This window comes from Mytilus galloprovincialis, unplaced genomic scaffold (assembly GCF_965363235.1).
Source record: "Mytilus galloprovincialis unplaced genomic scaffold, xbMytGall1.hap1.1 HAP1_SCAFFOLD_37, whole genome shotgun sequence".
Classification (NCBI taxonomy): domain Eukaryota; kingdom Metazoa; phylum Mollusca; class Bivalvia; order Mytilida; family Mytilidae; genus Mytilus; species Mytilus galloprovincialis.
In genome coordinates this window covers 79,592-92,568 of record NW_027467986.1, presented here as the reverse complement: position 1 = coordinate 92,568, position 12,977 = coordinate 79,592, and the positions used below count along the sequence as shown (strand labels likewise).

The 12,977-nt window shown below is 33.3% G+C and overlaps 1 protein-coding gene across 6 annotated transcripts in view; it reads left to right on the top strand.

The window, feature by feature from the left end:
• The first annotated feature begins 1,967 nt into the window (after positions 1-1,967).
• LOC143059884 (uncharacterized) overlaps positions 1,968-12,977 on the top strand; it is a 43,830-nt gene continuing 32,820 nt past the window's right edge. For all 6 annotated transcript variants that reach the window (XM_076233464.1, XM_076233463.1, XM_076233467.1 and 3 more), the window contains exons 1-3: positions 1,968-2,091; positions 10,237-10,383; positions 11,413-11,557. In XM_076233464.1, the coding sequence (XP_076089579.1) occupies positions 2,089-2,091; positions 10,237-10,383; positions 11,413-11,557 (295 nt within the window). In that variant the 5' untranslated portion in view covers positions 1,968-2,088. The remainder of the gene's footprint in view (positions 2,092-10,236; positions 10,384-11,412; positions 11,558-12,977) is intronic.

Below are 12,977 nucleotides of genomic sequence, written 5' to 3'. Positions count from 1 at the left end.
AAATAAATACACATTTGATATTTGATTATCAAAAACATCTTCAAATACAGCAAATATGACATGTTGACATGTTGCCACACATTAAAAAATGTTTTTGAAAATTGCTTTACACCTTTTGGGAAAATATTGTGTACGCGTTTTTCCAAGGGCAACTAATCTAAACGAACGACCATTCTGCACCTGAACAACCGCTACGGTAAACCGTCAACAAAAAGATGCAAACAATTAAATCATTGAACACTGTCATCCTGAAGAATATACTACACTGTCAGTATACAGGACACCAATGTCATTGTGATTTGCACATCTTAAAATTTTTAATTATGTTTTATATAGTTTTGTCTGATTGTAGAATATTCTGTACAAAATACCGTCAGACATAGTGAAAAAAATATATGATAGGATATGTCTAAGGCGTTACGCGCGATATGTTCGTACATGTAAGCGTAACACAACGTCGCGAATATTTCGTAACGTTCAAACCGAAAATTCGACTGAAACGTTGTTTTTAAGCAAGTGCGACATTCTTGTAAGACTCGGCAAAATCGACGGTGCTTTTTAACTACTTATCGAAAATTGATGTATTTCAGTTTTTTGAAAATTTAAGAAAAATAACATTTTAAAAAATCATAAATTCTACCATTATAAGAGCAGTGATAAGCAAACAATGGACGTAAATTTGAGTTGAGTTCGTTTTTAAGTTAAAAAATGGCGGTGCGACAAACTTGTAAGCCTTTGAAAAATCGCTCATAAATTACCATATATCATGTTTCAGGATATTTGTCTTTAAATTCATAAAATTAAGCAAATTAACATTGATGTAGTAAATACAAATACTACACTTTTTTCATTTTAGATAAATATTTTTTGATTCTCAAATCTGGAATCCCAATTTTTTTTCCCGCGGGACAGATTTGCCCTTTTAGTATTGAACGCGTTTTTTTTTCTATGACGTCATCATAACGTCATAAAAATGCATAAAGGAATGGAGGAACTATTCTGTTTAATAATGGAAAAACACGTTTTTCAAAATATTAAATAGTTTTGACGAAAATCATAGTTTAGTGGTTACAATAACTGAAATATGTTACGCGGGACAACCTAAAAATAGCCGTTTTTTTTAAATGAAGTTTCAACAATTATTTTATTTGTTTTTTATTTTAAAAAATCGTTATTTTTTAAAATACGTACAATGAGGGGGAGGACAGGGGTAAGGGAGACAAGGAGAAAGGGGGTAGGAGAAAGGAGAAAGGGGGTGGGAGAAAGGAGAAATGGGTAGGAGAAAGGAGAGGAAGGCTGGGAGAAAGGAGAAAAAGTTGGACAAAAAAATAAAATATGACAAAATAAAATATCTCTCTTTTTTCCGGTAAATTAAAAAAAAAATAAGGAGAAGAGGGGTAGGAGAAAGGAGAAGAGGGGTGGAAGAAGGGAGAAGGGTACCCCCTGTCCTCCCCCTCTACAATAGCAACTACTCAGAAGTTTTATAAATATTTTTCTCTAATTTTTAGTCAATTTATCCCTTTCTAGTGCACCCATTGTATAAAAAAAATCCACGTGTGCTTCGTTTGATCTCAGTTCTTCATTGGTTAAAATCCGATTATGACGTCGAATTTTCTTGTTTTCCTCCGAATTTCCTATTGTGACGGCATGAAAAAAAGGCGACCATGCCTGATGACATCACATAGAAAGAACACATCTTTTTGCAGATCAGTCGCAAAGAAGGAATAAGTTTGCCTGCGTATTGTTAGAAAATCATTAGATAAACAGATTCCACCACCAAATCTCGTGTAATACGATATTTATCCACTCTCGACAGTTAAATTTTAAATATTTCTTCTTCCGAATACGGGAGTAGACTCCTAGGTAGGAGTGTAAAACGCTCGGCGAGTCTCGGGTTTAGTCGCACACCAGTCGTGTCCAATCCGGATCTCAAAAACCGATTCCGATATGCAGTTTATTGTATAATAGATACGTCAGCAAAACCAGTGTACACATCATGCACATATTTAATGGATTTGTCATAAGGCGCTAACAACAAAACGCAACGATAAGAATAGGAAACACAACCATAAAAATAATTATGGAGGAATGGTGAGACAGTGGCGGACCCCTCCCCCCCGTATTTTCCACCTTTACCAGATGAACCACTTCAGTTGGAAAATCCTCTTGAAGTGTAGAATCCCTTATTGTTGATTATTCACTATTGCCGTATTGGAGGGGGAGGACAGGCGTAAGGGAGACGGGGAGAAAGGGGGTAGGAGAAAGGAGAAAGGGGGTGGGAGAAAGGAGAAAGGGGGTAGGAGAAAGGAGAGGAAGGCTGGGAGAAAGGAGAAAAAATAAAATATCTCCTTTTAAAATTTTTTCTTATATTTCAAGAAAAAATATCTCAAAAGGAGATGTTTTATTCTAATGGGAGAAAGGAGAACAGGGGTAGGAGAAAGGAGAAGATGGGTGGGAGAAGGGAGAAGGGTACCCCCCTGTCCTCCCCCTCGTATTGGGCTATTCCAGAAATAATCCATACCCCCCTATAGTCCAAATAATTATGACGTCTTAAAAGGCTATTATAATTTTTTTCTTTGACGCCTTACATCGACGACGTTAATGTAAGGCGTCAAAGAAAAAAATTATAATAGCCTTTCAAGACGTCATAATTATTTGGACTAACCCCCCTATAGAAGGTTAAGGATTTCCAGAAAAAAAATCTGTTAAAATCTCAGATTTTCAAGAAAATATTCTGTAAGTTGTCAATAATTTCCAGATTATTTCAAAAATTCTAAAAAATATTCCAGGAAAAAAATGAGAATAATACTAAAAATTCCAAGAAAATATCCTGTGGAAATAAATATTTCCAGACAAATTTAATTTCCAACAGAAAAATTCCAGATAAACAATTTTCATGAAACATATAAGTTTTAATATTGTTTTTTGTGTGTCATACATGTAGATGATTAGATCAAACTGGCATTCATTCAGTGTATGGCAGCTGTATGCTTACTTGTTTTTGTTTAAATGTCTTTGTGATCAAGTTCATCCATTTCAAATGTACAATCATTCAATGGATAATTTATCTTGGGTCTTTTTATATTGTTATGATACATTACGGTCTCTGGTAAGGGTGAAGGTTGGCTCCTGTTGTAATGTTTAAAACACTACATTTTTTTATGCACCTTTTCTAAATCAGATGCCATTGACATTGTTCAGTGGTTGTCATTTGTTGGTGTAGTAACTTGTTCATGTTTCTGGTTTCTTTTTTTTTCATATAGATTCCACAGTTGGTTTTCTGTTATTTTTGGGGCCCATTATAACTTGTTGCTTGGTGTGAGCCAAGGCTCCATGTTTTTGACCTATACCTGTTAACTTTTTATGCGCTGTGATTTGGGTTGAGAGATGTCTCATTGGTATTCTTACCACATCTTCTTGTTTATACATGTAGGACTCTAAAGTGCGATGGTACTCTAAAGTGCGATGGTCACGCTAAAGTGCAATGGTCTACGCTAAAGTATGACGGTGTCTCACGCTAAAGTGCAATGTTTGTTTGTTCCCTAAAGTACGATGGTACAGCACGCTAAAGCGCGATGGAACAAAAGAGAAAGATTCAAGGGCACTAATGTCAAAAACAAGTCTTTTTGCGAAATCTAGTTTGCAATGATTCAACATATATACAACTTAGATTGACAACTAATACAAATAAATTTTGGAAAATCACTTGGATCATTTTGAATATCAATGTTTAGTGAGAGTTTAATGTCTCTAGCATATTTTGATTTTTCGTATTATAGGTGGTGAGCAGTTCTCTTTTCTGTAGTTCCACATAAACGACAGTTATAGTCTGGGTCCATTTTTTACCATATCTGTTGACAAAAAAAGACTATTTTGGATTTGTTTTAAAGGGTTGAAGGGTAGAAAAAGCACATCATAAGTTGTGATTGAAAGTTGTTTGTCTTACGTCCAGTGGCATGTATTTCATTCATATTTCGGGACTGTACATATTGAAAATTGAGCCGATTTAATCAAGATTTAAAAAAAGACAATTTTATTATAGAGCAATTATAAGACTTACAAATGTACTCCAAATCCAGGGCTGGTTTAACACCATGTTAAATAAGGCTTTACGTATATTATTATATACAGTGGCGGATCCAGAGGGGGGTTCCGGGGGTGCGCACCCCCCTTTATTTTGGCAGATCAATGCATTTGAATCGGGACATATGTTTTGCACCCCCCCTTTGCCCTGGGCTAGCACCCCCCCTTTCGAAAATTCCTGCATCCGCCACTGATATATGAAATATCCTGACTGCCAAATATACATCACTGATTTCTGATTTCATGGACATGTATATGTTAAGTGCACTGTAAAACAGTTTCAGTTTACGTTTTTGAAATAGACATTAAACCTTGTTTTTTAAGTGCATATATAAAGTATAAGATTTACAGTAGAAGTTGATAACTTTAAGATTTGTCCTTGTGAGAAAACAATACTCGGGTCATAAAGACTTTTTTTAAATCTTGGCTAGTATATATATTGGCATAGTCATACATGTTCAAATGATAAAATACTGACCATGGCTTTATATGATCGGAAAGGTCTTTCAATTGCGGGTAGACATGAAGTTTTTATATTCACAATTAAAAAGATATTAACCAACATTATATAAATAGCTACACAACGAAGTGAGATCTCTGTTTTCTTCTTCTGTATTTTGTTGATGTTGGTACTTGTTCGATTAATTTTCGTATTTTAAACTGGAAATTTCTACTTTCCAGGGTTATCCAGTACCTTAACTATATAGACTACTCGAAACTTCACAGTAATTATTTTTATCAAATATATTTATTTTTAACCGGCGGTAACCGGAACACACCTTAATTACGATTTAAACTTAACCCACAAACTAATGAAATATTGTCACTCACCACTTCAAAACGTTGTAGTATTCAAAGTTCTCGTCCGATTTTCTTGTTTTGTACATCAGTCGATTTGTTTTGAAAAATTGAATAATTCTGAAAGACCACAGACGAGATTGAAATAAACAAAGGGGTTTTCCGACAGGTATTAGAGATAACCTTTCGCAATAAAAACCACGTGATGATAAGAAGTATGTCTGGTCAATTTAGGACGGCGGCATCGCACATGGTCACAAAGGGCTATTAACGATAACATACTAATTAGTCAGTTTCCATATCTTTTCTACAGAGCTCCCCGGGTTATAAATAAGTGCTAACAAATCGTTGTAGTTCCTGTCAATATAATACTTCCATGGTTCAACATAAATAGATTGTTATATTGGTTATCAAAATCAGCTAGTGGCAAAATCTTCTGAGTTTTGAATTTTATAAGCTCCAGACATCCCCCCCTTTTTTTTGTAAAACAAAATTTTTGTTTAGTATGTATGTTATCTTTATATTTATATTATAAAATCTTCAATATAAATTTGAATAAGAAATGACTGATTTTCTACAAAAAAAAATTGTATACTGGAATGAAATTTGAGAAGTTATCAAAGGAGTACATGTAGGTTCAGTAAGACCCCTTTTTGGCTCCAAAATTAAGCAGCTTTGCAAAATTGAGCAAATGTAATCTTTTAGCTATTTTTTGGAAAGTAGAATGCTTCTGCTACATAAATATGTGCTGTTTTTGACAATACAATGTACATATATCGTGTACTAGCATCATAAAGTCATGCTAAATTACTGAAATCTTCACAATTATAGCATTTTAGTTAAATTTTAGACAGTTTCCGTCTAAAGCTTAGATAATGCAGCCTCTAATGAAGAGAAGTTATGTATACAGCATTACGGGTAACGAGGGTAAAGGGGCGAGTTTCTTCATATTTTGGCTTGGTAAATATGAATGTCATGTGAATATTCTGAGACATTTATTCAGGAGATTAAATATTTTCTTTGGTAATATCTTCTGACATCAGACTCGGACTTCTCTTGAACTGAATTTTAAATGTGCGTATTGTAAAGTGGCCGCATTCGTGTTCATTCATAATATTAAAATGTAAGTTGTATTTGATGATAATACATAACATATACATGATATATAAAGGTTGAGGATGAACACGGATGCGGCCACTTTCATTTTTGACGAAAACCATCTTAAAAGTGACGTTTTTTGGCATATTTGTTAGATTTTTAACCGGATTTTTGTGACAAAAATGTCGGTTATTGATTTGGGGATGTACGGCGGGCGGGCGGGCGGGCGGGCGGCAATCAAATGTTGTCCGTGCATTAACTCATGAACCGTTCAATCAAAGCTTTTAAAATTTTAATATGTTGTTACTGACAACTAAATGAAGGTCAAGTTCAATAATGGCGATTTTGACTTTTACCGTTCAGGAGTTATGGTTCTTGAAAGATTGAAAAATGAAGTTTCCAGTCGTGTCCGTGCATTTACGCATGAACTGTTCTACTAAAGCTTCCCAAATTTTAATATGTTGTTACTGATGACAAAATGGAGGTCATGTTTAATAATGACGATTTTGACTTTTACCGTTCAGGAGTTATGGTTCTTAAAAGATTGAAAAATGGAGTTTCCAGTTGTGTCCGTGCATTTACGCATGAACTGTTCTACCAAAGTTTCCCAAATTTTAATATGTTGTTACTTATGACAAAATAGAGGTCATGTTCAATAATGGCGATTTTGACTTTTACTGTTCAGGAGTTATGGTTCTTGAAAGATTGAAAAATGGTGTTTCCAGTCGTGTCCATGCATTTTCTCATGAACCATTCAACCAAAGCTTTTGAAATTTTTATATGTTGTTACTGATGACAAAATGGAGGTCAAGTTTAATAATAAGGATTTTGACTTTTACCGTTCAGGAGTTATGGTTCTTGAAAGATTGAAAAATGGAGTTTCCAGTCGTGTCCCTGCATTTACGCATGAACTGTTCTACCAAAGCTTCCCAAATTTTAATATGTTGTTACTGATGACAAAATAGAGGTCAAGTTCAATAAAGACGATTTTGACTTTTACCGTTCAGGAGTTATGGTTCTTGAAAGATTGAAAAATGGTGTTTCCAGTCGTGTCCGTGCATTTTCTCATGAACCATTCAACCAAAGCTTTTGAAATTTTTATATGTTGTTACTGATGGCAAAATAGAGGTCAAGTTCAGTAATGATGATTTTGACTTTTACCGTTCAGGAGTTATGGTTCTTGAAAGATTGTAAAATGGCGTTTCCATTCACGTTGTTGCATTTACTCATGAACCATTCAATCTAAGCTTTTCAAATTTTTATATGTTGATACTGATGACAAAATGGAGGTCAAATTTGATGTTGACAATTTTCACTTTCACCATTCATCAGTAATGGTTCTTGTGATATTGCCAGGACACAAATAAATATTAATAAATCCGGTTTGCTGTCGTTGTGACAGCCTCTTGTTCATATTTAAGCTTCAATCGGAGCGTTTTTAATGACTGATCATTTAAATCTTTTACATAAACTAATCGAATCAATTGAAATATACACTTAAGTGTTTAAAAAGTGTCCTAAATATCTCGTTAGATGAAACTGAAATTTGGGGCCAAAATCGGCCCTTACCGGACCTACTCCTTTAATGTTCTCATACCACAGTCACAATTTGAAAATGTTTTCTCCAAATACAAATGGTTTTTAAAAAAATTATAAATTAGTTCACAATACATTACAAAATAAATGTGTCTCTAATCTCATATAATTTCCTGTACATGCAGTTTTACAATTTTCTATTTGTCGCCTGCAACTAAAGTGGCCAAATCTAGACATCTAACAATCCTTCTTTGGGGAACGATTTATATAATTTCTTATTGTTTTCAAATTCCTGTATTTCTTTACATGTTATAATTTCCTAAAACATCATGAAATTAAAGAAAATTACAAAACTTTTAAACAATTGTTAAACTCTAAATTTGTATAATATGAATGACATTTGATTTTTTAAATGTATACATGTTTAACATTTTTAAAGTTAAGATAAGTTATGGAACTGAAAGATGATACATTATGTATATATATTCAAAACATATTCATATAATAGATGTAATCATATTAATCCACTTAGACAAATAGAGTCAATGTATTATAATGATTGATAAATAAACGGAAAAAATAACAATTTAAATAATAAAAAAATAAACTTTTCTAATTTTAAAACTGAGACTAAATATTTATTTTTGCAGAGCAAGGGATTATGGATACATAGTTCCTAGTATTTATCTCCTTTGTCTTATAACATGTGGTTCAAGTATTTGCATGTAGTATATTATGATATAATTAAAGTCCACAGAAATGGCCATGTGTTCACAGTGGGACTTCTTTAAAGCTTTTTAATTACTGATTGTTTGTCAACTAGATGGCTAGATAAAATAATCTTCAACCTCAACAACTATGAAAAGCAGTAGGTCCTGGTGTGTGGTTTCTCACAAATTTCAATACAAACATACTTGTAGAGAACATAAATCATTGTAAATAAAACCCTATAAATCCAGATAGTGAACTATGATTTTGTTTTTATTTTAAAACCATTAAAACACTGACTTGTAAATAGTTGTAAAAATCTTGATTTGTTATCAACATCCAGTATTTTTACTTAGTCATTTCTTTTGATTCTTCATTTCTTAGTATGGATGTTTTGCATTTTTTATCATAAACCTTATAGCTGCATTAAAATATGACTCCTTCACAATAAAAAACAAACTTGAAACAAAAAGATAACTATGGGTCTATAATCAAGTTTGATTACAAAATCAAAAGTTAAATATAATTAGTGGAATTTGGATGTTAGAACCATTTGTTATGTTTATAAAGGTTTTTTTTTTATCATTTTTGTCATGAATAAATTATAATATACACAGTATTCATATCAATTTAATTTCACTTAGTTCTAGAAATGCAAGTTTCAAAATATTTTTTTTAATCACAGGCATTTATTTTCTGAGAATTTTTTCCCTTATGCCATGACCATAACCATGATAACACATGTTTTATGAAAATGCAAAAAAGCAAACAAGTTCTATAATACCAATATACTGATATACATGCATGTACATGTAACTTCCATGGTAAAAGAAAAGAGGGGGAAATATTATTATCTCAATCTCCAATTAGAAGTTGTGAATTGTCCCAATAAGATTACAAATGTAATAGTAAACATGTCATGTGGTGTTGAAAGTATGCATTTCTTTTGAAGTATTATCACTATCAATATCTACATGAATATCATATCCCCTGAATGTTATGTTAGAAGCTGAGGTACATGAACAAATGTACATTTTTTTATTTTTTTTTAGGTCCTATTGCAAACAATTTCAAATTTACAACTCTCAGACTTAATAGATATAGGAAGATGTGGTGTGAGTGCCAATGAGACAACTCTCCATACAAATAACAATTTAAAAAGTAAACCATTATAGGTTAAAGTACGGCCTTAAGTTCAGTACTGACAACTCTGGCTTACAACATGTATGGACACACTTTATACATGTAGTATTAAAATAATAAAATGTGGTATCATTTCCAAATTGCCAATAAGACTACTCTCCAATAGTTAAGATAATCATGCCATCTGCTGTGGGTATTTTTCAATTTTCACATCTTTTGATCCACTGGAAGGCGTCAAAGCAAAAGCTTAAAATAGCTTTCCTAGACATCATAATTATTTGTACTAACTCCCCACCAGAGATCAAAAGATACAAAATTAACCACTTAAGAATATCGTACAGCCTTCAACAACGAGCAAAAACCTATTAAACCACTTTAAATTTCTGGTACATTGTTTGTAAAGATACATAGGGCTTTAGAATTACCTAATGAACTACAGATATACATACAAGCACAAATTTATCTTAAGTTTACTGAAAGCGACTAGAATCCAGATTTTCCATGGAATTTTTAAACTTTTATTGTTGCCTTCTATAGGATGCTCTGGATTTCCAGAAATTTTCTAATAACAACAGCATAATTTTCCATGGAATATTTTAATTTATCTTTTTGCCTTCTATAGGACCGACATGGAATTCCAGATTTTTTTCTGAACCACATCCCAAATTTTCCATGGATTTTTTTCTGAACCCCATATACCTTCTATAGGGGGGGGTATGGATTATTTCTGGAATAGCCCATTCACTACATGTATCTGTAGCATTAACATCCTGACACAAATATGTGTGCAATACGCATTGCTGAAATGTGACGTTTTTCTCCTCAAAAGATGATATTGTTGTAACAAATCTGTGTTTATTTTTTTTATAGTTTATGAGCATGGCACCTACATCCCCATTTATCTTGTTTGAAGAAAAATTGATGGAAGTCATCAAAAAAACACCAAAGACATCACCCCTGGAGATATATATTTTAAAAATATATCTGGAAATGAAAACAGAAACTGACATTGTTCAGGTTTGTACTATAGTCATGATAGTAGGATATAGACTGTCTGATGGACATGCATGACAATTTTTTATACCCTGTAAGAATATAAGATGGTCCCAAATGTTTGTTTGTAGACTGTTAACATCATGTAAAAACTTGAAGGCATTATTTGACGTTTTTATACCCCATCAAATGAAGTTTGTGTGGGTATATAGGAATCACCTCTGTCTGTCTGTCTGTCTGTCCATCCGTCCTGCTCATTGTCCTGAGCAGAACTTTTGTACCTTAGTACCTACATTGTAGGATTATCAAACTTGGTATGTGGATGAATCATATACGGGAGGTGGATGTGTCACGAATGAAATTATGTCACAATGACCTTGACTTTGATCTTCATGATAGCAAAACGAAGATGATGTGTCACGTACCAAATTTAGGTCAATGTGACCCTTGACCTTCATGATAGTAAAATGTCATCCACTTTTTTCTTTATAATTTTTAAAGCTTTTCTTCTTCATGTTCTTCATGTCATAGCTTTTGTACTGTAGAGCCTAGGTGGTTGTATCATTGGCATAGCTTTTGTACTGTAGAGCCTAGGTGGTTGTATCATTGGAAGATGAACTTCTTGCGATATCAGATGTAAGTCTCATGACTTATAGGGTTAGGCAAGTGAGAGGGAAAAAGGGGTGGGGTATAGAGTTGTGCTCATAGTTTCAAGTTAGATTTAATATGGAACAAGAATTTCATTGCAGACTCAATACACATGATACATTTACAAGTTTAACTTCATACCCTTGGGAAGGAGATTTGAAAGAATTTTGACACGCATCTTCATCAGTGATATCTCACCCATTATTTCATGATGTTATTATTATACAATTTTATTTCTATCTATTATTCAATTTTCCGTATTTAGCGCCAAAGTTCGGGAGCGGAGTATCACTAATAAGCATCAGTTCACACAGATTTCTTGTTTTGCTCTTGCATACATATATTATTATTTAGTGTACAGTTTTGTAACTGCTGAATATTGATTTTCATGTGTGTTATCTTTAGGAAGTAGGAACCAAGTATGACAGTCCCCCTCTAGATGAGAAGGACAGTTGTGGACAGAATTCAAGGAAAAGGAAAGAAAAGAATAGACTTTACACCTGGATAAAAAATTTCATAACAAGAAAGACGTGTGCACCTGTGGAATCTTGTGAGTTTATGATGTTTATCATGTTTATATGCACATTGATTTAAGAATTGAATGCATATTTTTTGTACTTAATCGGCGTGTAAAAGCGTTGACCGAAGCACATTTTATATAAAGCGTGGAAGCGCTTCATACAAAAAATGTGTGCACGGTCAACGCTTTTACACGCCCATAAAATGCAAAATCTGCATTCAATTCTTAAAATTACATTTTCAGTCAAAAAAAAACCAAAATCACATCAAAGTTCAAGGCAATATTTTTTCTGCGCCAGTCGAGTGTTTCGTCTATAAAAGACTCATTAGTGACACTCTTATCTAAAACTATGCAAATCCAAATCACTATGAAGTTGAAGAGATTATAAACCCAAAATATACCGAAACAGGGAACCAAAATAAGACCAAGGAAATCCTATGCCTTGAAGTAGAAAAACTTTATTGTTTTAAACAATTTCAAAATTTATAACAGCACATTTAGTTTGATGAATCACGTCAGCACCGAAGTGTTGACTAGCGGAGCGGGTTAACCTCTAGGAAGAATACCTCCACCAGCAGTGAAAACCATCATGGTGTTAAAAAAAAAAATCACATCAAAGTTCAAGGCAAGATTTTTTCTGCGCCAGACGCGCGTTTCGTCTATAAAAGACTCATCAGTGACGCTCTTACATGTATCTAAAACTATGCAAATCCAAAATCACTATAAAGTTGAAGAGCTTATAAACCCAAAATATACCGAAACAGGGCACCAAAATAAGACCAAGGAAATCCTATGCCTTGAAGTAGAAAAACCTTAGTGTTTTAAACAATTTCAAAATGTATAACAGCAAATTATGAATTTCCAACATAGTGTATTTTAACAGATTTGAGCTAGGACTTACATTTTCTGAGCTATAAGGGGCTAAAAGGGGTTAAAAAAGACTTCTCTTTTTTGTTCGTCAAATTTTTATTTTTCATCTTATTTTGGTTTTGTTTTTATGCCCCGCCACGAAGTGAAAGGGGCATATAGATTTACCCTTGTCCGTCCGTACATACGTATGTACGTCCGTCTGTCCCGATCTTGGTTAAGTTTTGCGTTAAGGTCCATTTCTCAGAATGTGATAATGATGTACCAATGATATTTCATCAGTATATTCTTCTTAAATAGTACTACATTGATCAACAACATTTGGGTCAATTTGACCTACATTTCATGCTTGATTGACTTCAATAACTTTTTTCATAAATGACCATTGTGAAGAAACCTATTGTAATATATGAATGATATTTCACCACTGTGGTGTTCCTATGTAGTGTAACACAGTTCAACAGTTCAGCATCTTTTGGGTCACTATGACCTACATTTTATGCTTGAGTGATTTTGGTTAAGTTTTGCGTTTAGGTCCATTTCTCAGAACCCTATGGTAGTGCATCAATGATATTAGACTGTT